At 46.1% G+C, this 27,623-nt stretch overlaps 1 protein-coding gene across 1 annotated transcript; it reads right to left on the reverse strand.

Annotated features, from left to right (window-relative positions):
* LOC147748548 (galectin-1-like) lies at window positions 1-27,623 on the reverse strand. The gene is made up of 4 exons (XM_086963013.1): window positions 27,364-27,623; window positions 23,527-23,606; window positions 22,463-22,634; window positions 1-302 (listed from the first exon to the last, which is right to left on the reverse strand). Exons 1-4 carry the CDS (start codon window positions 27,370-27,372, stop codon window positions 159-161), a joined length of 405 nt encoding a protein of 134 aa, XP_086819139.1. The 5' UTR covers window positions 27,373-27,623; the 3' UTR covers window positions 1-158.

A 27,623-nucleotide genomic window follows, 5' to 3' on the forward strand; every position in this document is an offset into this window, starting at 1 on the left:
TCGGAGGAAATAATTTATTCAAAGCAGATGGCAGAAAACAGAGGTCACGATGAAAGAAGGTTCCTTGGCTTCTGAGGTCCTCTGCTGGTGCAGACACTGGATACACACACTGAGGTTACTCTGTTGGAAAGAATGGTCATCTGTAGGGCGTGGCTGCTCTAGTCCAGCTTCAAAGATTTCACATGGAATCCCTCCACAGACAAGAAGGAAGCCTTCTGCAGGCCCAGTCGGTTGGGGAAACTCATCTCCTGGCCGCCAGGGAGCTTGATGGTCAGATGATCCTGGTTTAAGTGTATGCAGATCTACAAGGGTGGGCGAGAGAAGATGGCATCAGGGAAGCATTCCTACCAGGAGCAATATGGCAACAACGCGCCCATACCCAGACACTACAACTGTCACACCCCCCCCCCCCACAACACCATCTGAATGATCTCCAAGTGCGTGGAGGCGGCGCAAAGGGTTGTAGCTCCCAAATGCTTCCTATCCAATGTTCTTCTCCCCACCTGTATTCCAAATTCTGGTAGCCCTTGGTGCATCCTACTTATCCTTCAGGTGATCACCACCCATCCAGGTCAATATGGACACATACAGGTCCACCAGTTTGGTGTAGTAACCCACTGCATTATGGGTGCTTTATTCACATTTTGCTTCAACTAAACGAATATAAACCAAAGCCTAAAAACGCGATTTCTAGGTGAAAGATTGACAGGAAACTGCCAGTAATGACAGAGGTGGACGCCCTACTGAATTTCTCATCCCTACACCAGAGTTTGAAGCTACAAACTCCTTCCCTATGCCCTACCAAGACTATGCTAGATAGCAATCAGATCTATCCTACACTCTTCTGTCCCACCCACCTAGTGTTGATAGCCCCCAAGCATCTAGACAATTTCCTACCCCACCCACCTATCTGGCCTTGGTATCAGATCAACACTCAGGACGAGCTGGTGAGGTCCCCAAGGACTCCACTAAACTGCCTTGGTTAAAGAATGTCTCTCTCTCTCTCCCCCCGCCCCCCCTCAACCCTTCCTTTCGGAAGAGAACTTAAAAGATCCAAGACTCATGTTAGAAGTTTTGGAACACCTCAGAGAAGGCATGGAGTTCACAATTAAGTTCCTCTCCCCTGGTGAGGGAGCAAGTCTCCTCATCTCACAGCCATTGACACCTTTGCGTCGTACTACGAGAACCACTACAGTTTTAACAAGGTGGACAGCCCCAAACAGAAGGTTTTGTATGCCTCCTACATATGCAGCTACATCCCCAATGAAAGTGCCCTACTGGAGTGATGTATCATGAAAGAAGAAATGACTGACCATCTCTGCCTAACCCAATTGAGTGTGGCGGGGGGGGGGGGGGGGGGGGGGAATGCGTAGAGCATCAGGTTCCAGCAATTTTTTTGGCCGTCACCCTCTCTCAAACAGATTAGAAAGTTTTAGCCAAGATCCTAGACTATGCAAGCTAATCACCAACAGTGGTCAAGTGTAGTTTGTCAGAAAGATCGAGAAATTATCTTAAAACCTTGTCCCACCCAAGTCGGACCAAACAGGACAGATAATTCCATCCATTTCATTGGACGATAGAAGCAGATATCAAGGGGAGCATGTCGATTTATTCAGGACTCGAGAAAGCCGGATTTGACCAGACATAATTGGCAACAGGTGATGGCTGTTCAAATATCCTAAAACGAACGATTGTAATGGGTTTAATACATATTAAGAGCAGGACACGAGACCAGCAGGTGCCACCTCCCACCCCCAGGTATTAGAGCACTTGACATGTGCAGTTACATTACACAAGGTCAGTTTTTAAGGGGAGATTAATTGATTTGTATACAAACAGATGTTAAGCCAATGCAGGGCCTAAACCCACTTTCCCAGTTCCAAAGTTGGCAGCTCTAACCCTTCTGACCCATCGCCTCCCCAGATAGCTAAAGCTACACATTTAATGCTCTCAGTGATGCTGCCGAAAAGGTGATAACAAATTGGGTCAAGTCTTGCATAGGCATTTAGGTCTGGGGCACAGGGTTACTGATGGGCACTGCGCATGCTCAACAGCTTCCTTTATGTGCATTTTTCACTAGATGGTGGGGGAGAATGGCCAGACAGCTAACCCAAAGGAGAACCAGGACCCCTCCGGACCACTGCTACTACTCTGCCAACTTTCTAGCATGTTTAGCAACCAATACATGCAGTCTCAAATAAAACTAGAGAAAAGTTGTTCAAGCGGTTAACCTCTTCGCCGCTAATGACAAGGGTAACTCGTCATGGACTTTCCATTGATTTCAATGGAAATTACATAAAAGAAGGAATATAGCCTTAGCAGTAAAGGGGTTAATGTTTACCTGTTAATCAATGATGAAAAAGCAGCACCATGTCAATGAGTTAACAGGAAATATATAAATAACTGTGCCACTGAGCACAGTAAGTGCATGTCCAAGGACAGAACCGTATTTCAGTAAACACCAAGACATTCAAAAAACGAAACTGGAATTTCACTTTGACAATAAGTCAGTTCTGTATACATCAGTAGAAAAGCAGCCTATATTCCACAGCTGATCGGTGTACAAAATATTTTTGGGTAAATATAGGTAGGTATCTTACATTTCTCATTACACCCTGTGCTCCCATGCATAAGGGTGTTACAAGCATTACCGAACAAGAGTTTGCCCCCAAACATTCTACTAAGAAAAAGTTAGTACAAATAAATAAAAAAAAAACCACAAACCGGTAGTTTTAAGTTTAAAAATGACAAAATAACGAAGTAATACCAGCACAATATGCATAATTTGACCCTCCCCTGCTGCATAATTCCAATGGCTCTGGCTACAGCTTTCATAAAAGTGAATCCAACTTTCAAATGCAAACCAAATTATGCAGACTTTCACCTCCAATTAGGAACAAGGAGGGGGGGGGTGGAGAAATGTGCGTCGCTGTCCAACTAATGAGACGCCGACACCAGATGCCGCAACAGTTTAAGGATTAATTAATAAACTAAAAGTTGGCAAGGCAGCCTTGAGAGCGAAATGTAAGATAGGGGTTGGGGACATCGCCCCAAAACATTCAATTATTAAAATTTGAATAAAAAAAATGCCAACCATCGACATAGTAGGCCCTGGCACTTCAGGAACTACTTTGGGCGTGCACGTGCTCCTTGTGAAATTTAAGAACGCGATCACTCAGCAAAGTAAGCCAATGGTTGACGTGGCCTGCCCGCACTGCAGTCGTGGGTGCATGAAAAATTAACGTCAATAACCGACCAATGGGTGCAGAGGGCTGGTTAGAATAATTTTTCATTAAAAAAAATAAATAGAAGTCTTTCATAACGCTATACACAGAAAGCTGATTAAAAATGTAATATTGCATTTCCTGTGCAAATTAGATTATCAGAATGAACCCAGACACAGTTGTGCGCTGGAGAAAATATTTTTAATTAGTGTACAGGCACGAGGCAGACTTGCATGTGAGAAGCCAGTCGCATGACACCAAGTAAAACAGGAAAGACGCTGCGAGAAGAAAGGATGAAAGTAACGCTTTATAAGTCAGGATGTGGTGAGAAAACAACCCCCCACCCGCCAACCACATCACATTTTTAAAAAAAAACTAGCTAGTGGCTCCACAAAAAGGAGCAAGGCGCTTGCAGCTAGGCGTAGGCACGGAAAGAGGTCCTCGAGCTGGAGGATTACATAAAGATCACACAAGGAAACGTTCATAATCACAGTAAACCGAGGGCTTGGTGCCAAAGGGAAAAGCCAGTGAAAATACACAATTCTTGCGAGTTTTCCCTCTATGGAGTTACAGGAACTGCCCCATAACAGTAGCCAAGAGGGCAGGGGTTGGGGCAATGACAACAACGCAAAATAATCGAGTTAGAAGCAAGGCTGCCAAGCAAGCAAGAGGGTGGGTATACTAAAGGCAATTGCAACATGGACGGGGCAGGAAGAAACACAGGTGACAGACATCAAAATAGAGTGCAAGAGGAGAGATACACGAGAGCGACACCCAACATATACACTTCTATACATCGCTCAACCCAAAAGGAAAATCAAGCAGTAGAAGCCAGGCAACATAGACGGTAAAGAGGCCAAACAAGATTGACAAGCTGGGACACAAAAAGCAGGAAAAACAATGCCAGCTGAGTCAACCAATTGAAGCAATGGGTGGGCTCCAAGCCGCTTTATGTTCTTAGTAGGCCCACAAGAGATCTATCCATAGACATTCTTAGGGAGCTGCAAACATTCTTAGGGAGCTGCACTGGAACACCACTGCCAAGGTCCGCTATAGTGCGGGGGGGTGAGTACCGATCCCTTCCCGTGCTCTGGCGGGGTGAGGCAGGGGTGTATCCTGGCGCCGTTCTTGTTCTCCTCTACATAAATGGCCTGTAGAGTGCCCTGATAGCACTAGGGACTGACTGTCCAAAGGTGGGCTCGCGTCATCTGCCGGTACTTTTGTACGCTGATGACGCGGTCCTCCTGGTGCGAACAGCAGTTGGTCTGCAGCTCCTAATTAAGGGTTTCTCTGACTTTATGAAGAATTTGGACCTCTCCGTCAACCTGACAAAATCTTTCATCATGGTAGTGGGGAAGAAACCATAAGAAATTTGTGTTCAAACTAGGGGATCATGTCTTGGACACTGTCAACTCATTCCCGTATTTGGGTCTTTTATTTGACGAAAAGATCAAGTTTGCCCCCGATAGAGGAGAGGGCCAGGAGACTAGTCTCAGCAAATGGAGCTATATTAAACTTTGTCCGACGAATGGGACGTTGGTCCCCAGAGCAGGTGATGACATTGTACAGATCGGTCAGCATCTCAAAGACCATTTATGGAGCTGAAGTGTGGGGTTTCAGGGACGCACAACTAATACGATGAGGAAGACAAATTCTTAAAATACTGTTAAAGCTCCCGTTGAGCATCCCAGCAGCGATAACACATGAAGAGTTGGGTACCCCATACATATCCGACCTGATCAGACTGAGACCCATACTGGCCTGGCTTAAAATTTGGTGAAACCCCAATGCGGAACTGTCCAGACAGATCATCCAGGATTGCCTGCGGAAAGAGATGGCTCCAAATCCCCTGGCTGAAATACGTCAAAGGCACATTGGGGGGATATTGACCAGCAAAGGTTATTTCTGGACCCCTCAACTGTGGACATATATTCCAGACACTCTGTACAAAAGCAACTACTGGAAAAATATGATGGTAGGAGGAGGGAACTTGACTCTACTAAACCCTCGGTAGTTGCTCATTCGCTTGTTTGCAATGAAGTGGGCATGGAACCGTATCTCTTTATAATGTACAGTCAACACGAGAGGTTTTTAATGACTCGTTTTAGGCTCAATCTGTTGCACCACATTTTAGCTTATCCGTCTGGGTTTACGCAAACAATTGAGCAGAAGGGTGCCTGCGACAATAGGTCTCCGCAGGACACCCTTCATTTTGTACTACTGTGTTCTTTTTATAAAACACCGCGCCAAAGATTCCTGGTGGACATTTTAAAGGACTCCAACATTATCCATGCCAAATCTGCCTTATTGTTTTTGCAAAGAGCCACTGAAATGCGTACTTTGTTTGCTATCATAAGTTTCCTAAAAATTGCTTTTAAACTAATAAACACAAGGGGCTGATAAAGTTGGTTGAAATGGGAGGAAACTAAAAAGTCACATGGGGCCTTGTGTCATATTGGCATTTTGTTTCTACTATCTACAAAAACCCCTTTTTAACTTGTCGCTCTTTTTAAAAGTGTTATGATGTTCAGTATGGTTTTATGTGATCATGTATTACTATGTATTTTTATGATTGTTTTTAACCTTCGAAATAAATAAAAGAACTGAACTGAACTATCCATAGACAGCGCATATGTCGTCGTCTAGTAAGCCTCACCTTAAAATTAGTAAATCCATCCGCCAAACAAACAGGTTAATCTAAAATAGACAAAGGAAAGAAAACCACGCTTCACCCAAACAAGGGATACAATCAAAAATGTGGTGAATTAAAAATGTGGCGATGTTGGACATTAAGAGTCAAATAGTCTTCAGAGAGGGTAGATGAGGGCCACATGGGTGTAGCAAACAGTATAGTAGGGAAGAGGAACTGATGTAGGTCAAACCTGTGAACAAATTATTGAGGCCACTGGAATTAGGAGATTGCCCGGCTGCAGCGTTCTTCGCATCCTTATGGATTAAATTAGTCACATAATCCATCATCTGCGGATTAACAAAAAAAGTGTTTCTTGCTCAAGCAGTTCAAAAGTTATTAAAAACACTGACGTGTTGGAGTACAGTGGAAGGCCATTCGCCAAAGCTGACCGAACCCTTCTGTTGCTGATTGCTATATGTGAGTGTATTTATGAGGTGGAAACAATGTTAAGCATGGCAAGTGTAAAAAGGAACATAAACCATTACAAAATGTACCGTATAATTTTACTGCATCATTTAGTCAACCCTTCTGCATCTTTTGGCCCTGCTGCACAATTCAAGTTGCTCTGAAGATTACATATAAATAATGGAGCCAGCAGATCTCAAACGACTAAAGCGTCTTTAGAACAGGGGGTGAATGTTATTGGGAAGGGCATGGTACAACAAATCCAGATTCTAGGCACACTGCACCCGAAAGTGTGCTTCATGACACACTATTGAAAGTGGGTGGCATGAGCAGGAGACATTCTGCATTGGACCATGGTCAGAGTGTCTCAATGTACAAGCTAAATAACTAGAAGTGTGTAGGGCTTTTTGGGAGATGCTGGGAGTCTTGAATTGGGCTTTTACTTTCATGGAAACCATTGTAATGGAATCAAGATAGGAGTAATGTGGTCAAATTTCATGCATTGAGAGGTAAGACAGGAGGGGTCATATGGGACACCTATGTAAAGGGAGGGCCAACTTGGGGTTTGAAATGCCAGTGAGAAACACTCCTATTCTGATACAGAGGAAAATAGCTTGAAGAACGGACTTTAGGTCAGGTTCCAGGATAAACTGCCCAATTCCCTAAAAAGTGGGAATTGAAGACAATCGGTTACCATTTTCCAGGTTAATACATACAAGCCATATACTCCTACATAAAGCATGATCATGTTGTAGTTGACCATACTTTAAGAGTGTTCACGCTAAGTGAGCTATATTTAAATGTAGGCCTCAGTTTAACAACCCATGCCAACATTGTCCCCCTTCTCTCGTTTCAGAAAAAAAGATCTAAGCTGCAGTAGTTTAATTTAATAGTTTTAATTGTTTAGTACCTGTGAGACTAGATTAGTAGGTTTAGGTCGAGCATGTGATCTCGCTTGCGAGACGTGTGTAGCAATGGGATTGGAACCTCCCCATAGCTTACCATTCGTTGGCAACATTCTCGCTCTTTGCTGGCTTCTCGTTTAGCAGCACTTGCCGTGCACCACTTCCTTATACTGCCATGGTGCAGGGACCAAGGACTGATTAAGGACAACTTTCCAAAAGCAGCAGAGTGTAGGTACCGCACTCTAGGTCATTGACCCCCCAGCCTTGCACTTCTATGCTCACCACTTGGTTCTCCCCCCCCCCCCCCCCAAGCCTACACACAAACACTAACATTAATGACCCTCCTTCCCAAACGTTATACCCTCAGTCACATTTGAAAGTCCTTTCCTGGAATATAGCCGGACTAAAGAAAAATATGTCTGTACCCTCCTGGAATGGGTTTGCGGGAACTCACGATGTATGCCTATTCCAAGAGACTTGGAGCGTAGTAGCGCTATATAATCCTGGCTACACTTCATTCCATACTCCCGCCATTACTAGTGGAAAAGGCAGGCCCTCTGGAGGCCTACCAGCATGGATTAGAATAGATTTGGGATGGTCTGCCTTTATACATGATAGTGGTAGCCACGATATTATGTGGTCAACACTAAAGGGACCTAAGGGTGGCGATTACCTTGAACTTTTTAATGTCTACATAAGGGGGACTGTGAGTGGCAAGTCCGACAATTTTGAACCAATTGGAAGATCCAAATGTCCCCCCACCGCCAAAATCATTGTAGCTGGTGATTTTAATTGCACATTTGAGCCACTGAGCCATGAAAACCTTTTTGATACAACGGAAGACCGCAAATGGGGTGTGCCCCCTTTAGCTTTGCCGCCAGTTAAAAGATGGTCCGAGATCATAACATGTAAACGCCCTAACCTTGGAATTTGGTCTTCGAGCGCTTAAAGGCAGAACCCCTTCTGATTCGCGGGGGATAACATCTTTAACAAATTAACATGTCCATCTCGAATTGATTATATTCTGGTGGATCTGCGTCTTTGGGTAGATGTCATTGATATGGAGGTGGGCCTTACCGTTGATAGTGACCACAACCCTTCAACATTAAAAATGAAGAATCGATGGGCACCATATACCTCAAAGTCCAACTCCACTCTGAAAACCCAACTTTCCACTAAGGAACTTATATTGTCCAATTGTGGCAGGCGCCTAAGGTGGCCAAAGGTGGCATGGGAGGACCTAAAGCTTACATATATCTCTTCAATTTTAGCATCGAAGACAGGCGATCTGGAGGAAGCTTCAGCGGTAGTGCAGGGGCGGGAGACGATTCCCAAATCCATCAAGAAACCATTCGTTTGACTGGTGCACAGTTCCTAGGAGGTTCCCGTACTGGCCACGGAAAGACAACTTAGAAGCCCTAACCTATGGTACACTGAGACCTGTAAGGAGAAAAGGCAAGTTTTAATAGCAGCTGTAAAAGAGAAAAATTATCCCTTGTTTAAAATAGCGAGAAAGGAGTATAATTTATCTCTGAAGCAAGCCAGGCATGAGTGGGAGGAGGCCCATTGGGAGGAACTAAAAGTGGCATCGAGCAAGAGAAATTCTGCCTCTTTTTGGGCTTTAATTGAGAGAAAGGTGCGATAACTCTTCCATTCCCAATCATATTGAGAGTCAGGCTTGGTGGGATCACTTTGCTCACTTATATTCGGAGGAAGTTGTGGGGGAGCCAGTCAACTTGCACTGTATCCAGGCTCCAACCTCCTCCGAAGTCACAAATTCATTCAGATCGATTGAGGTCGAGAGCTCCATAAACTGTATAATTCCTGCAAAAGCGGCAGAACGAGATGAAATTCCGGGCGACCTGTTCCTAATGAAACCGCAAAAGTGGGCCCAATACATTCTGCTCTTGATTAATAGTATAATGGAAGGAGCGGAAGTTCCGAAATCGTGGAAAGAAGCTGAGGTAATACCCATTTATAAAAAAAGGCGACCACCAGGACCCAGCCAATTATAGGCCGATCAGTTTATTAGACTAAGCAGAAAGTGGTAGGCAGAACCCGCCTAAATAGGATTCAGCTTTGGATGGAGGAGGGAATCTTCTCCAATTGCCAAGCAGGGTTTAGGAAAACCACCAGTACAGTTGATCAAGTCTTTAGACTACTTCTCTACTGGAAAGTGGTAGCCATTGGTAAGGGAAGCCTGTACCTCGCATTTATAGATCTCAAGACTGCTTACGATCTAGTCCCACGCGAAAAGCTATGGATAGTGCTACAGGATATGGGCATTCCCTCCTACATTCTGAATCTTAACACGCCTACATGATGACACCTATACTCAAGTTAAATGGGGGCACAAGGGCAAACTACAGAGAGGATACCAGTAAATAGGGGGGTCTGCCAGGGTTGTGTGTTGGCTCCTACCCTCTTTTCACTGTATGTGAATGGTTTGGTCGACTTCTTGAGCCAAGTTCCAGCAGATGCCCCAACCCTGGCGGGGGGAAAAAAATTGCTACCCTCCTTTTTGCGGATGACACTTCTAATCTCGAAAACTCAGATGGGTCTCCAAAACCTCTGTACCCGTTTCCAATTGTTTTACACATTAAGGGGCCTTTCCATAAACATTTCAAAGACCAAGTTTATGGCTTTTAACCCTGGGATCCATTTTAGACCTAAACTCACCCTCAATGGCTCTCCTCTTGAGCGAGTTCACTCTGAAAGCCTGATACCCAGGTAGTGTAGACAAAATGTTATGGGGGCCACATTTGAGTAAGATGCTATTGAACCACAAGCGGGTTGCGGTGCCATCTCTAGAGAGCAACATTCTTACCCGTTCAGATTGGTAGCCCCGGCCTTAGTCATATGAAGGCAAAGCGGCGAGTTAGGCAATGTATGGCGCCGAACTCTGGGGCTTTGAAAAAAAAAAAAAAAAAAAAAAAAAAAAAAAAAAAGGAGATGCAAAGATCTGAGAACAAGTTCAGAGACTTGGTGACCACCCCAATATATACACCACTAAAACCTTTATTTCTTGACATGGGTAGGCGCCCGATCAGTGAGGTGGTCAGACTTCGCCCTCTCTTGTTCTGGGCCAGAAGAAGACACACCCCTGCACTCATTATGCGGCTGGCCTTTGAGCTGATCACCCTGGATTCTAGTAAAGGGGCCAAATGGCTAAGGGACTTGAAAGATCTAATGCTTAAATTGGGCTTTGCCGAAGCCTGGGCGAATCAGGCCCCTATGACCAAGATGGAGCTAAAAAAAGATCTACTGGAACTGGGTTAATCACCAGCTTTTACACCACTCCAGGGCTGGGAGATTAACTGACGAATTTCTTCAGCACAAACAAGCTGGCTACCAGGAACCATACTTTGATTTCATTAGAACACCTAGAGACAGGGTACTCTACATGCAGTTCAGATTTGGGTCCTTCCATTTAAATTCCACGCTTGCTCAAATGGACCCAACAAAATATATCTCAACAAATTGTCCGAGCTGTGAAGCCCAGCACGAATCGGTAGCCCATTTATTCTTTGTTTGCCCTGCCTATAAACAGGCAGGGGCAAAATGGCGCAAGCCAATCTGTGCCCAATTGGGAACAAAGAATCACCTTATAGCCCTCCGTATTCTGAGAACGGATGCTTCAAGGTCCTTGTTTATGGAGTTGCCAAGTACTTGGGTTGTGCATGGATCATGCGCTCAAAAGCACAAAAGATGATAATCAAACAAAGGCGGTAAGAGCAAACCCAGTTCCACGATTATTTTGCTGCTTATTGATATGCCAGAAATATTTGTAATAGAAAAGTATTTTATTCCGTAAAGGCAATTTATTAGTATGGAAAAGTAAATCTATCCCTAGGACGGCCCAGAACTGTATTGTTTTAACATTTTATGCAATCCTACATTTTACACTGGTTGTACGATTCTGAAACGCTTTTATGATACTATTTAGCAAATAAAGCTTAATGTAATTTGATTAAGGACATCAGATTATTAGCCCTCCGCTGGTTAGCTTATATTTTTTTGCAGTTTTATAGCGCAAACTATCAAATGTTTTAGGGCAATTTACATGAGTACCAGTTACGTTACACAAGGACATTCATTTATTTTATTAAGCATGAAGAGATGAAGTGATTTGCCCAGAATCACAGGATGTGGAGTCAACGCCAAGATTGAAACCAGTTTCTCCTGCTCCAATGTTGCCAGCTCTGGCTCTTACACAAGTTACTCTCCTGCTCACACTGGAATTAAAGTACCATTTATGCGCTATGACGAGGTCAACGCCAAGTCATAGCTTTTAAAGAGCTAATTTCTTGAAGTTATATTTCCCCCCTCTCCCAGTTTTTCATAACGTCCTGGATATCGATTATAAATCAACTTATGTTTATTTTTAGGTTTGCCTCCAGTTTCTCAAAACCATTCATCTTACACAACCGGGGGTGGGGGCACTTTGTATACCTAAAGCTAAAAATACTTGACCTGCGGCAGTATCTGCTAATGATTTCATCTGGATAATTTAATAAAAATAATTCACCGTTTGATATTTTCATGAAGTACTAGAGCAGCAAGTAACCTTGTCATTCATACATTAAACAGTTATTGTAAAGCAATCAATTAAGTGTTCCAAAGTGGTCTCCTGAAGGTAGGCTCTTCATCACGTCTTGTGATGTCACACGCTGTTGGAAGGACTTTTAATGAGCTACTTCACTTTCGAAAACTTTACTAGTTTTGTAATGTAATGCCAGTGTTAAACCCGGTTCCTATCCTTTTTTCCCAGATTTATAGAGCACGAACAAGACCCTAAGGTATGAGAGTGCTTTACATTAACAGCAGTTACCTTACACAATGGGGAATATAATAACAGTTCTGCTCTCCAGGAGATTTGAGGGGGAGAGGTTGAGTCCAAAATGACAGACACCCATGAGCTACAATTGGGTTGAATATATATATTTTAAAGCAAAAACGTCCTTTGCGGGGGTAGCGTCTCAATGCTGGTCGGGAGGTCAGGACAGCCTCGCGATAATTTTGCAACAAAAACTTCTAGGGGGATGTGGACACAGGTCAAATAAACAGAAATTAAAACTTCAAGAGGGGTGCGGTGTCTTCGTAAAGGTTTTTGTTGTTGCCCAAAAAAAAAAAAAAAAAAAAAAAACACACATACACAAAATTCGGGCTACCAGTCACCATTTTAAGGTAGACACTGGGGCTGGTAAAATAAACATTTTAAATATGTGTTGATAATTTCTTATGGGAGAATCACAATGGAGGGCTCCCCCAGGTTGGAAAAGCAGTCCAGCTTCTTTGCAAAGCCAGCCGCATGAATTTGTTCCCAAGACAGAGCGTGGGGGCTGACCATGGTGGGCCTCGGAGAGCGTTGCGGCATTGGCTTGCTCTCCACGCCAGAATTAATGGGGCAGAGAGGCGCATCAATTCTGTGAGCCCCTGTAAGAAGGGTCCTGCTGTGAGGGCTGTGGTAAGGTGGAGTGCACACCACCCAAACTTACCTTCAATGCATGCATGTGGTAAAAACCTAATTATGAAGGCTGTTTCCTGTGATCTGGAGATTGCTTTGGAGAGGATGTGGCAGTGGGAGGTAGTACAAAAAAGTGAGTTGGCTCGGCAAGGGGTGGTTTGTTTGAAAGGTTTTATATAGCACTGGCTAGACCCGGAGGTATCAGAGCGCTTTACAAGACCATAGTTGCAGGTTACATCGTTACAAAGGTAATACAGTTATTAGAGCATAGCTACCAAGTTAATTGTTTGTCTCGACCTATAGTGTGAAACACTTTCTCACCAGATGGAAACAAAACCATAACAGGCCAATCAAGTGCTCCAAGCTGTGCCGCAAACACTGCAATCTGGTGCCTGGTTCACACAGGGAAGCCCCACACCCCCTAGACGAGGTGCCAATGGTCACACAGATGGTAGGGAGGGGGGCTTGGTTAACCACTACAATTGAGTCATGCAAACCTGGGACCCAATGGGGAGGTGGGGGGTTGTAGGGAACAGGTGCAAGGGTCAGGGAGAATACAGTCAAGCCAGGAACGGTAGGAGGCCCAGGATAAGCCAGGGAAATTCTGGTATTGAGTGACAGCTAGGATAAGGGGGTAGGAGGACAGGGCATGAGAGGAACTTGGGCAAGCTGAGCGTGATATTTTTGCCCCCTGGCGCAGATTCATAATCCACTAGAGTAAATGGCATGGGTGACAGTCTGGGGCAGTTGCCATGTAAGCGGTGAGGTCACTGCAGAGGCTCTGGAACATTCCCGAGGGGCCAAGACCAGAAAGGAGACGTTCCGGCATGGTGTGACTTACAGGTAGTTGTGTGCCAGGACAGGTAGAGAGGGTAGGGGCAGGACATGCTAGTGCACTGGATCTTGACACAGACCCTTTAGTAGCAGTGATTGACAGTGGATCAGACTTGGCAGATTTAGGTGTGGCTCATTTACCCCAAGGTGAAGAGATAGAATGGTCTGGAGTGTCCGGCCTGATAGTGTCATAGGACGACAGCTCTGGAAGGTCTTGTGGGACCTCTGCCTCGGGAAGCGCAGGTGGGTATTGTGTGGTCTCTAGCAAAAAGAGAGAACACAGTACTCCTCATATGTGGTGGGATGCCAATGTGGTGAATGCCCTCCTAGTGGGGCATTATGGCTGGATTGTGTTTGGGGAGAAGACAGAAGGTATGAATGGGGGAAGGCGACCTGTAAGATGGAGAGCTGTTCAGTGTGAGGATACAGGAGGCGGAGAGGTCCTCTAGGTGGCCAGATGGGTGGTGCATTGTAAACAGGTGTATTAGTTCCATGCAGGACTAGACTGAAAATAGGAAGACTGGTGACTAGAGATGCTGACAGGACAGCAAGTTTATGTGCAAACAGCGATCCTGCACCCAGGTAAGCATGAAAGGGCGTGGGAGGGGCTTAAATTGTTATTAAGGGGGGGGGGGAGGCTAGCAAGAGTGATTGACAAGCATTTGGACATGAAGCTGCAAGAGGGTAAGTATGGGAGGGAAAGAGGCGTTGGGACAGAAGAGGCAGGGACAGTTATTAAAGTGCAGGTGGGGGTCCCCACAGGTAGTGATGGGAAGGGTGACGGGAAGAAATGGGAGGAAGTGGTGCGTGCGCAGGGCAAAATGAGGGAGCAGCAACAAACTGCCTGGAGGAGGCATTCAGGGACGTGGAAGGTTGCAAGAAGGAAAGTAAGTCAATCAATAAGCATTTATAGAACGCACGACATCTCAAACAAAGTGTCCAGGAGCTATAGGAACCCAGAGAGCTTGGGATGCAAAAATTGCCCTTTGACAGCGCAAACCCGTTGGGGGCTCAATTGATGAAAGCAATGAAGGACATGATCCGGAAAAGGCAGGTTTTTAAACTATTGCATAGGGAGATCAGGTCAAAAGAAGACTCAAAAAGTGGAGGAGTAAGAGTTCGCCATGAGGCCTAGGCTGTAGGTTGACAACTGGAAAGCAGTATTTTTGATTTACACCAGTGCATACTGTGAGAAATTCCCAGAACGCTGAGTAGCGCTGTTCAAGTATACGGATGTGATCAGGCTCGCATCACCTTTGGAGGGTATGCTTGGGTGAGGTGCGTTGGGGAATTCAAGACATGCTTGGCTGACAATGCACAAGGCATATGTGGAGAGTTAGATAAATATTTGGGGCGCCATACCATGGGGCTGGCATGGCCTGCGCTGACCGTCTTTACAGCCAGTGGACTGCCACGGACCTATCAGCCCTTCTACATGAGGCCCACCCAGGTTGGGGTGGGTGCAGCAGGACATCTGAATCAGAGGGTGGCATGTTCGGTAACTCTGTTCAGGCTGCTGCCAATGCATACCAAGGAGTTTGAACTGTTGTGTACCCAGTTCGAGGGACACTGGTAACTAGATAGATAAATCACAACCATTTGTTGCTCGATTGCGTGCTTCATTTGAAAGGTTCAGTTCACATTTCCAATGGTGTTTCACATTTGTGTGTCGATTTGGACTGACACTATTGGGATAATTTCTTCTTTGTGGGACCTCACAGTTCAACAGGCTGCAAGCGGATATAGATTATAAAGCTCATGGTGGACATTGGGGTGCCCCTGGCAGAAGACCGTGGTTTCAGCAAGTCAGCCGAGACCTTTGGTCCGGCCAGTTTTTTGTTAAGTGATTAATGCATTGCCCTCCAGCTTTGAGGGAAGCTGTTTAGTTTATTTGTCTCAAGTGTTCCATGTTTTTGGAAGTTTAGGATGTCAGAACTTCTGGGGCGAAAAGGGGTTATGGGCCTATGCTGGTCAGAGGTGCAGCCAGAGCACGGGGGGGGGGGGGGGAAGTTCAGTGGTCCAAGGTGGATCAAAAGTGGAATGGACGACTGGTTGAAGTCAGATCTTGCCTGGTGTTTTGGTAGTTCAAAAGACGAACAGGCGATGCACAGGGTATGGTTTTTCATCATGACAATGGGTCGCTGGTGTCAGCCTTCCAGATTTTGCAAGTACTGTGCAAGGATTTGCAGCAAGAGGGGCTGCTAGCAAAATACAGAATTAGGCCGACACTTAACTATTAGTTGCACCATTTCGAGTGAAATATGGGATAACCATTTTTCCAAAAGTATGCCACCCCATCAGAAAAGAAATCATGCTATACATTGGGACAGTTAAGTTGTTTGCAAATTACGCTACATGAGGTAGAAGTAGCCATCAAAACAGAGCCTTGGTAACAAGGCGCCTGGCTCGACTGCCTCCCAATAGACATAAGCAGATTTTTGGGCCCCAAACTTATTAAATGTTTTTAACAGTGTGCCCTTGGCTCCCATGCCCGACACCTGGTCAACTAGCATTATCGTGCAGATATATAAAAAGGGAGATAGATCAGCCCCGATTAATTATAGGCTGATTTCACTGTTGGACAACACGTTGAAGATACTGGGGAGGGTAGTTTACAATAGGGTTTTGGAATGGACGGAGGAAAGCAGGATACTGGATCCCCATCAGAAGGGATTTAGAAGTAAGATCGGTACGTCGAGCAGTGTTTAAATCTCAAATTAGTAATTGGTAAATATAATATTGCACGATCCTCACCAATCTACCTAGCTTTCATGGACCCATCGTCCGCATTTGATTTAGTTAATCGGGCGAAACTCTGGACCATTCTTTTGGATTATGGATTAGATAAATCCCTAGTACACTTCCTGGCATTTTTACACACAGTTCTTAATGCCCAGGTAAAGATTGGACTGGGTGGGGAAACCTCAGGTAGGATTAAAGTGGGCCGAGGTGTTGGACAGGGGTGCGTTTTAGCACCCCTGCTTTTTATTATTTACATCAATGGGCTAAGTAATTCACTAAAGCAGGCAACTCCAGATGTACCAAGAATCAATGGGAAATTACTCCTGGCATTACTTTACGCAAACAATGCAGTCCTTATGGGCTGCAACCCTAACTCTCTGCGCATCCTGTTGAAAAGATTCATTGAATATATGGCTGACCTGGACCTACACGTACATTTAAAAAAAATCTTTTATTATGTTGTGTGGGCCAGGGAAACGACAGCTCAATTCCATTTCAGTGGGGGGGTAGTCGACTACACTATACCAGCCAATTTCCATATTTAGGGATGATCTTTGATGAGAACGGCTCGTGGACTGGGCATTTGGCCCACTCTGTGAGCAAGTTCTCAAAGGCCATTAACTCAATCCTCAGCCTACCCAGCCCAAGAAAATAGGTGCTACTGAGGCCATTTAAAAAAAAAATTAAATTGCAATGTGCCCCAGTGGCTACATATGGGGCAGAGATATGGGGCCAGGCAAAAACCCACTGCATCCAATTAGAAGAAAACCGATTTTGCAGGAAAATCCTGGGTGCACAGTTTTCAACCTCTGAGTTTATTTGCCACAGGGAACTGAAACTGCATTTTATTGGGACGAGACCTGCGCTATTTTGGCTCTCCATTTGGAGGAACAATTCAGCCACCTTGACGCAAGAAATCATAAGTGACTGTCTCGGTTGTGACAAAGGCATGGAGATCCCCTGGCTCTCTTGAGTCTACAAAAGTTCATGTAGCGTGGGCAAAGGTAATCTTTTCTTGGATATTACTAGAACCATGCCCAGTGATAAGAGGGAGCTTCAACTTGCACTATACGCACTTTATAAATTAGAGGGAACAGATAAGGCACTTCGTAAATCAACTGTGGCAGCATATATAAATAAGGAAATGCAGAGGCTTCCTCTACCTCTTTACCTCACCCTACCAATGTCTAACTGGGAAAGATCGCTTTTGTTTCACCTAAGTGCCGGAAACGTATGAGTTTTACTAGGTTTTCCCTAGGGTTATTGGTCAAAAACTATTGTGAACCCTGCCCTTGTGATGGAGTGAGGACACAAAATGATTTGCATTTTTCTTTTGCTGTAAATTTTATTTAAAATATGTTCAATGGTTTTTAACTACCTATTTCAGGAAACATGGACCCATTTCCTGGGAGATTCACATTTGTTGCTGCTCTCTTTGGACACTGAAGAACTAGTGTTTCGCACCAGCATTTTTCTGAAACTTATCTATCCGTACTCGTAAAATGATGGAAAACCCATGAATTAGCCCGTCTTGAAACTGTCAAAATTAATTTGTTTTAAATATGCCCAAGTTTTTTCAAAGATTCTATGACACACTGTAATGTTATGACTTATGAATTTTTTAAATTTGAATAAAGTACTTTTGAACTGAATACAGAATTGGTCCTTCAGAATAGGAGCAGCTACTGAGGCTGGGATGACTGGGTGGGGAAGAGAACAGAAAGCGATTGGGGAGGTCGTTGGACTGCTGTTAGCTTGTGTGCATTGGGAGAGCGTTGAGGTACATTGTAACTATCCAATTATAGGTTTCACTTTTTAGGTTGTGCTCGGACCAGATTTCCAGGATGAGCACCTGGATGGTCAAACTCTTGAAAGAGGACAGAATCACAGAAAAAGTGAGAGCTCTGGGTCACAGCTTGGTGTGTCACAACAGGTGATTAAAGTTGGGAATGGGGGGGGGGGGGGGGGGGACATTATGGACGGAATGGCTTCCTAGTTTGAATTGTTTAGAGGATTCGGGTGACTACCCAGATGCACTGGTCCTTCACTTGGGTAAAATTTGGTTCAGAGAAAGGTATTGGCGCTGTTGAAGGCAGATGGGGGAAATACTGAGGTCTTGAGCAGGGACTCATTTTTGTGGAGTAAACTAGTTCCACACTGTGGGTGAAGAGGGGCCGGTGCCCATTGTCAAGGTACAGAGGAAAATCAAAAGGGAGATTAGGAAGTTTCGTAGAGAAAGAAGGCGGGGGGGTACACAGATGAGGTTTGGGGCAGCATATTTTTTCCAAATGACCTAGGTCCTAGTAAACCTATGAATTTTAAGGCATGCTGTCAATGAGATTCAAAGCACAGTAAGGTCTAAAATAAGTCTGAATTGTTAGTGCTGCACGGACTTCCATTTTAAGGGAATTCTGTGCCCTGTATGCAGATACTTAAGATTTACAATAACTTCTACCTCTGGTGAGGATGTGCACGATTTGCAGCTAAATTAAGCTGGATCACAATTGATGCACTGCTGGGTCTGAGATAGACCGTTCTTTTCCAGAACATCCTATATTTGCACAGTTGCAGCTTTCTTCCACTGGTGCATTTGTTGCCTGATCAAACGCACCCCCAATGCAACCTAAAGTAATACAAGCTTCCCGATGGTGTCCACGTTCTGCTTGATGCTGCACGTTTGAACGTTAATGTCTGAACAAAGCACAACTTAGAGCTCTGTAATTATGCGGCCCTTGCCTCCCAACCATTAGCCTGGATTCTCATGATGGCATACTTTAACATCTGGACCTTTGTCATGCTTATGTAGGCATGATAAAAAAAACTGAATTCTCACTGCAGATGTGGTCATATGCGCTTCTTACTTGGAGTGCAAATTTCTTTTTGCAGTCTGCAACACCATAATATATTATTTTGTACAGCACCACAGCTTACTTTGTAGCAAGCGTCCACTGTATCGACCTTGCACCACACTGGCATAATTTCTAAATTGTTGGTACCTACACTGCTACTGTCGCTGCCTTACATGGGCCTGTATTAAAGTCACAGGTTCACAAGTGTTGTCTCATTCGCCAGAGAGACTGATGTAGGCAGGTTGCTCCAACTTGCTTTTGCAGTTGGTGGGCTGTCATCGCTCTGAAAGCAGTATACAGACATAACTTGTGTATTTCAAATACTCCCATCTTTTGATTTTGCCTAGCAGGTACACTATGAAGTACAATTATGTATTCCTTTATATAGGGACGGATTGGGAACAGCAACCAGCCCTGGCCGATTGCTGCTCAACCGGCCCCGAGAGGGGGTTAGTAAATAGCACTGTTCCAGCTTTTGTTACAGGGGACCAATACTGCAGCAAGCCAGCCCCCAGTGAAACAAAAAAAAAAAAAAGTCCATGGTCAGAAAACTAGCCACCACCCCTTTGTCCCACTGGGGAAACGCCCAGTGACCGCAGTTCAGCCCTGCCTTTTTAGGCAAAGCCAGCGAAAGCATGAGCTAGCTGCTTAATAGCCAGTGTGAGGACACCGCCCCCCCCACCCCAATCCTCAGAGTTCCTGGTGCTCCCTCCGGTACTCTGATTGGGTGGCAGGCCTCTGGCCCAAGGGCTCGCAGCGCAGGGGGCCCCTGCAAATTCCATTATGCCACTAGCTAGCGCATGTGCTCTCACTTGCGAAACTCAAGTCTAAAGGGCTTTAAGCCTGCAACTTACCATTCGTTGGCATCATGGTCTCTTTGCTCCTTCAATAGTTTTTTTTTGTTTTACTTATTTAACGCATCTCCACCCTACCTGGTTCATTTTCCCCTCCCACCCTCCAGTTCATGTTACTTTCCCCCGCCCTTCACCGCCCCATATATCAGTCTTTGCATGATGCTCCTATCACTATTTTTTTTTATAAATTAAATTGTTCTGTTCCAATGCCACCCTTTCTCTACTCTATAAGTTAGCTTTGACATACTTACAACCTCTCTCCCCACCCTTCATAGTTAGATTACCCTTTTGATTCTCCCCTTCTTCCTCATTGCTCGCCCCCTCCCGCCACCCATCTCTGCAATCTGGACCAAGAAAGTGCCAAGCAGTCAGTGTGGTTGCTTTTTAAAATCATCCTGTTAGCCACCCCCCAACTAATTGCCAAAGTCAAAAGCTCTCCCAGAGTGAAGACCAAATGGCTTTGCCAAAGCTGGTTTTGTATAGAATGACTTAGCGAGGTTCCACGCCTGTGCAAAGCAGACAGCGATGTATCATCCAGTTAGGAAATCTCATGAAGGCCATGCAGCTGAAAAACATCCATTGCGAGATACCTGGGAAGACTGCTAAAGTTGTCATCAGTGCGCTATTCTCATTAGCCATCTCTTGGAACTGTGGGGTGTGTAAACTAATGAAAATTGTAGGTTTAATTGTGGACTGCTTAGCTACTTGGATTCAGAAATGCCCTTTCCACTTGCTCGAGAGCAGATGCCCTATTTTCACTCAAGGCTTTTGTTGCCTCCTAAAGAGACTCCGGAACAAATTCCCTTATTGCCCCAATTGAATCTTGCAGATTCCGCTTCTTAGAGGTTTTACTTGCAAACACCTTCAACTCCCTTCCTCCCCCACTTCTTTAAATTGTTTAGCTTAGTGTCAGAAGAAACTGAAATTTACTCAATTTGCCCGTTCACTTGACGAGTTATGAAAGACTAATTTAAACTTGATTTTGTAATTTTCCTGATTTGCTAATATACCTTTATGGCTTGCAAACCTATTCTGTCATTGTTGAGTGGCCAAATGTGCGCAACTAATTGATGTAGCGCTGATTTGTTAATCTCAAACCTCAGCCAGGGATGAAAGGTCCATCTCTTCAAGTGCAGTGTTTACTCTACATTGTGCCAATAATCTGTATGATGGAAATCCCATTTGCTATTGCAACATTAACGTGCACTTTTGGCCAAGGAAAGGATGAATTTATTTTTACAGTCATGTGTCATTAAGGATGACCTAGGGATTTAGGTGTGTCTGCAATAGTCCCAGATTACTTGACCCATCCATGATGGCACAGGTAACTTGAAGTTTTGAAGGAGATTAGGAACTTTGTTTCAGAAGAGACGAGCTTAAGGTGATGGTTGGACAGCCAGTTATGGTTTGCCTTCAGGCGTGCTGAGAAATATTGCAGAAGTGGGGCGGCACCAGATATGAAGGTAGACTTTGCATCAGCAGCAGCATATTGGCAGTAATGTCATTACCACTGACACAACATACAGGGTAGTCAGCAGCACCCCATTGCCCAATCATCCCACCCAGGAAGGGATAAGGAGAGCCCAACTGCTCCATCACTCTATTTTGTGGGCAAAGGTGACCGCACTGCTACTTCACCTCATCGGCGTGGACCACCAGTGCTCAACCCCACCTGATGTGGTGAAGAGCAGCTCCAGTGCTCAAAATGACCTTCTCCAATGTGAGGGAGGGGGTGGAAGGAGACAACGCCATTGCTCAGCCTCACCTCCCCAGTACTGATGGGGGGGGGGGGGGGGGGGTGCATCTGCAGTGCTCTAAAAGCTACCTCCCTTTCACAGAATCACAGAAGAGAAAGCGAGATTTCCAGAGCTCACGGCCCACTAAGCCCTCCTCCCCCACCCACAGTAACTTTTTACCCTCATGTAGGAGAGGAGTGAGCGCCCCAAGCACGTGACCCACAGTTTAGAGAACACCAAGCAAACATGAAGCCAAAATGCAAACGCTTGCAAAAACCACTTCCGTGTCACGAGTACAGTTAGATACGTCATATCGTGCTGCAGTGTCTGCTCAACTCATGCCGAGAGTGTCACCAAGCTCTAGGGCCTAGTCTAGAGCCGTCACCTCGGCCTGAGGCGCCAAGAAAACGGAGGAAAAGTTAACATAGGTGTTCTCAGAAGCGTACAAAAAAATAGGTAAAGAAAGCAGTGCGGTTATTTCCATCGTACTCCTTATAAAATAAGAAAACCTGTTTTTTTTTCTTTAAACCCAGTCGGATGGATGAAGTACCTACAACCCACACTTCAATATTTTTACAAATAACCCTCACTTATTGTAGAAAGTTTGCTTTGCACTCGACAATGTGCACGGGGTGCGGATGTGAACAAAAAGCCTACAAGGTGTATGTAGTTTCCTAATGACTAAAGAAGAGACTTAGTTGGGTCTGCCTGGGGAAGCTCCAGAGTGCGCCCCCGTGCGGCCGCCCCTGCTCACCTCGGTCTTCTCCCCCAGCTTGAAGGGGAAGGCGGTCTCGCGCTGCTCCTCGCCCCAGCTGTCCGCCGCCTTGGAGTTGCAGACGATGGTGTCGACGTCGCCCTCGTGGTCGAAGCGGGGGTTTAAGTGCAGGGCAATGTTCGAGCTGTCCTTGCCCAGGTTAATAACGAAGCTGGAGGGTAAAAAATATTGCGCTCAGAATAGGCAGACATAGCAGCACAGGGGCAGTGTTCTAAAATGTAGAGATTGGGGGCGTGAGGTGGCACGTTCAAAGGGTCCTAGTGTGAGTTACATCTTCACAGTACATGCCCCACTCAACTGGTACAAAAACCAGTGACCACAGGAAAACCGTACAAGACACCCACTCCCGCCCACGCTTCCCTCCTCCCTGCCCCAGAACTAGATCTTAACAACCTTCTGTAACCCGTACTAAAGTTAAAACCAGTACCACAAACTTCAGTTTGCCCCATGCCCTCACCACCACAGATATCCAGGATCTCCTGCGCCCTTAGCCTCCAGATACCCAGGCGTTTATAGCCCTCCCTCACCCACTGCCCCAGTCAGGCATTTCCCGCACCATCATCCTCAACCACAGGTGATTGTCCTGCACCCTCACGTTACCCCAGGCAAGTAGCTTGCCCTCTCGGTCATCAGAGTAGCCCTGCACCTTAATCCTCTTTCTGTCCCACCCCTTATCCTCCAGGTACCCAGGCGCTCACCACTTAAAGTGGTCCCTCACCTGTGAGGTCTCAACCTCTCCCTACTTACCCCAAGCTCCTCTGCTTCAGCCTTGAGCACAATCTGTATACCCCACCCCTGTATATCCAACTTCCTGCGGGTCTTATTCTCCTTCTATGCTTCTGTCCCGTCTACTTATACCTAACCAACCTTTAACCGCCCCCCGCCCCCCCCAACCACATAACACTGGACCCACCTACCCCTAAACATAAGTGGTCATATTCAGACAAAGCCCCGTCTGTTTCTACATCACTACCCTCAGATACCCCGACCCCATCTTCCTCTACCCACCCCCAATCAATGATTCCGATACCCCGGCCCCTTACCACTTGGCATCCGGTGGTATCATGCCCTTAATGTCGATGCACTTGCCTAGCTGGAGGTTCAGATTGTGCACTTCCATTCCCTGCAAGGCAAGCAAAAGACATCAGCATTGTGGGGGTGATAGAATATTATGAAAGGGGCAGCTGGGGGGGGTTGGAGTGCTTTTTTACCCAATTTCAACATAAAACAAAGCTAGCATTTATCATTTTTATAATTAAATGTATAAACGTGGATATCCTGAAACTGGAATGGAAGGCATTCGCAAACACAAAGATGGACGTAGTGCTGAAACTTTTCCGACACTCCCCCTCCAGCCACAGATCTGGGTTAAATCAAATCATCGCTCTTTTGCTCTCTTTACCACCCCAGATCAGACCCAACCATATGCAAATCAGTCTTGACCCTGTGCCTCATGGAAACAGTCCAGTCCGAACTGCCAAGCCGGACCGGAAACAAGCATCCTGGAACTGGTTTTGGGATACACCCATCATCAGAATGCATCTGACCATCATGGACCCATGTTAGAAACCACGGTTTTATACTTTAAAAACAGAGCTAGCCTTGATCGAACTACGAGTAAGTAAATCTTGTGGCGAGTTCAGGGACAGTGTCCAGATTGGGTTTAATCTGACCACCACCAAACTAAAATAGGATTTGCAGTGAAGCCAAATGGGTGGGGCCTAGAGATGCTATTCTATTTTTACCCAATTGAGCTGGCTACGTATTTCGGAGGAGCTGTGAGGGAATGAAATTTAAGCCAAGAGAGAACTATATTTGGTGTCATGGACTGCTGCCCGATCTGAGATTAGCCCGTGGCAGCCGATACCCAAGTTTTAATTCTTTCAGAAATGGACAGTTTACACTTCCATGAGTAAGCAAAAGTCCCCACCCTTCCTATAAGTGAAATCCTTCCACTGTAATGTAAAGCCTGCAGCCCCAGGGCAGCGTGCGAGATAGCTCAGTATTATAGACTCTGGCCAAAGGCACGATAGGTCCACTGCACACGTCAGCTGTGTGATTTCAAAAATGTTTCCAAACCCCAGAGAGCATCATAAGACTGGCGTTACTTCGCCTCGAGATTTCATCTCCGCAAATGTTGAAAGAACCCTCGGCTCTATACCCAGTCTCAAGGTTTGAGAGTGATACCAGAACCCATGACAATCTCTGGATCATAACTTTTTAAAGAACCCTGGGATACATGTACCCAATCTCATGGTCTGTGTCATCTGAACCCTATGATGCTAATACAGGACCACAACATAAGGTTTTATGGTTTGCAACTTTCACCAAGACTCTACAATGGCATTTGAGAACCACATCCGGTTACCAGCCTCATGCTGGTTCATCACTAAAGTGATAGCATGTAAATACTTCAAGCCCCTATGCCAACTGAAATCTTTCAGAACAGATGCTGGCAGGAGGAAACAGAAGGCAAGGGTGAACACCACAAAATTCCAACTTTGGCCGACACTGGTCAGCTTGGCGTGTAGTTCTTCAGATGGACCCATGGTGCAAACAAGGCATGGGTGGGGCAGGGACAGTATCGGGTCATTAGATCTGTACATGTGCGGCGACCGATTGAGGAGAGGGAGAGTGAAGGACCCAATGAAGAACATGCGAGTCAGCCCGCATGCACTGCCAGACAACCATGTCTACAGAGGACCAATGCTGCACCAATTGCTCTCAATGCATTAACCCAACCACATTAGCCAATGCTTTAAGGGTACACTCATTACCCACCCAGCCAGACGGAATACTCTGCCAGACTAGCCCCTAAATTTCCAACATGTCAAAGAACTCCACACACACCAAAACTACACCAGTCTCACCCTGCATGCAGCACACCCAACCCACCTTCAGCCATCAAGGTGGATCCACACCCAACCCACCTTCAGCCATCAAGGTGGATCCACACCATTACTACCATGTGTGCCATAACTGATTCACCACATGCACCTTCAGGGTCATCCAGTCGCATTGATTCCACCTGAGGCACCACCACACTAACAACAATCTGAATACACTCAGTGTTTGACACACCAAAGCTTACCTCCAAATACCCATCATTGCTGAACAAAAGAAGCCAATGCCCGGCCCACTGTGTATACCACACCAACCACAGCCATCCCACACACACCTTATGACCAACCACACACTGGTATCCACTGTGAAACTAAATCAAACACAGCAGATGTTGAATATCCCCTCCCACCTGATCAGCACACCCAGACCAGCCACCACAACCTCCCAGCACAGCCATATAAAAATCCGGTCAGCTATGTGCCATACACGCTGTATTATGGCATGTGCCCCGTGGGCACAATGGGTTTGTGCCCCCGTTTTGCACACCCCCAGAGCACTTTGGTATTACAGAAAGGGCTATAGATTCTTGTGCAGCCCTTTTCGTATACAGATAGCACTGGCGCTCATATCAGTAATATCACCAGAGGGGGTCAGTGGGGTAAAGAAACTGGAGGGGGGGCACCAAGCTCATCAATCAGGAGATCATAAAGCATGGTACTATGCCGAGTGGGCCCCTGTATCCTGGGCCCTCCCTGCACTGCAGGTCCTATGTTACACCGCTATTTGCATGCGGGCGTGGTCCCATCCAAATAAGGGAACCCCTTTAGCCCTGCATCATCATAGACAACAGTGAAGAGGAAAAATAAAAAAATTGTCAGAAGGTGCACTGAGTGCCCCACCTTGGCGCACTGTTGGTGCCCCCCAGAGAGAGGGAAAAAGGTCCTATGGACCCCTCACATAGCCCATTGCAAGCAAGTACAGTCACTCACTTCACCCGCCTGCAAGGGGGAGGGGGAAGAATCTCTCCCCCTCTTAAAAGTGCAGAGCGTTGCCTACTGCACAGTGTAGTGTGGAGAAGCTGCTGCAAAGAAAGTTAGTTTTTCACTCGAACGCACTGCCCCCAAGGCAGCACGACCTTGTTTGCACAGGACGCACTTTTTGAAGACACACAAGAGGCACACGGCTGTGAGTACCTAAGCATAGAGAAAGAAACCATAAGCAACAAATGACACTCAACTACACGTGTTATTCATAATCATATGCGCGTCAACCAAACCCACCAACATTAACTCCGCCATGGTCGCCCTACAGTATGGACCACTCCCTTCCCAATCTAGAACACATCCCCTTCTTTGGTCACATCCTCGCCCACGCAGTCCCACAACCGGAGTGCTGTGCAACACCCCTTATCACACTCACTCCCCACTGAGGGACACTGGCACGTGGTTTTCGAGGCGCGATTAAACAAATGGTGCTATGAAGGATGCCCACTAGTGAGTGCTTCGAGGAGCGAGTCTCAAACCCATCAAGGACTGTATCAGGAGCGGCACCCGCACCCCATGGGTCTTTCCCACCAGAAATCTCACACACACACTCCCCCAGACAGATCAAGAGACCCACCCGCTCGAGGAGGAAGAGAGCGCTCGAAGCGCGTCACACACTCCCCCACAGTGAGACTCGCACTCGATGAATGAAACTCCAAGGTATTAACCCCACTAGAGAGAACGGGGCGGATCGTCCACTCAGTGACTGAGTCTGTGCTGTCACCTGGGAAGACTGACAAATCACCCTTCTCGCACCAAACTTTCCCGCCCCCTCCCTTATCCACACTGTCACTGACACTTCCATTCACCTCCTTCGTTCAACGACTGGGCGCGAGCTCTCCATTCCAATACTCTATTCATCCTCCCACCGCCACTGAGTTCGAGTACTGCCGCTCATACATCTATCCATGCATCCCCCATTCACTCATCTCTTCCACTGTCCCTGAGAGGAGCTCAGTCCGATTTAACTAATAAACTCATTCATTCCCTCACCTGTTCCATCTTGCCTCTTCTGTGTAAGTGCTGCCGCTCTGCTCCCTCCTCAGCCCCGAATAGTGCAGTTCCTTTCCCCGCCCCCCCTTAAATGACTAGGAAAGGACCCAAGAGTGTCACGTGCACCCAAAGTCACGCAGCCAATCCGCGGGGAGGGTCTGGCAACCGGCCCAGCTGGGGAATTAAGTTAACAGACGCGGGACGGAACTGGAGGCAGCTGGAGTCTCTGCGCCCCCTATGGAGTAGACCAGAACTGCAAC

This window comes from Lissotriton vulgaris, chromosome 1_1 (assembly GCF_964263255.1).
Source record: "Lissotriton vulgaris chromosome 1_1, aLisVul1.2, whole genome shotgun sequence".
Classification (NCBI taxonomy): domain Eukaryota; kingdom Metazoa; phylum Chordata; class Amphibia; order Caudata; family Salamandridae; genus Lissotriton; species Lissotriton vulgaris.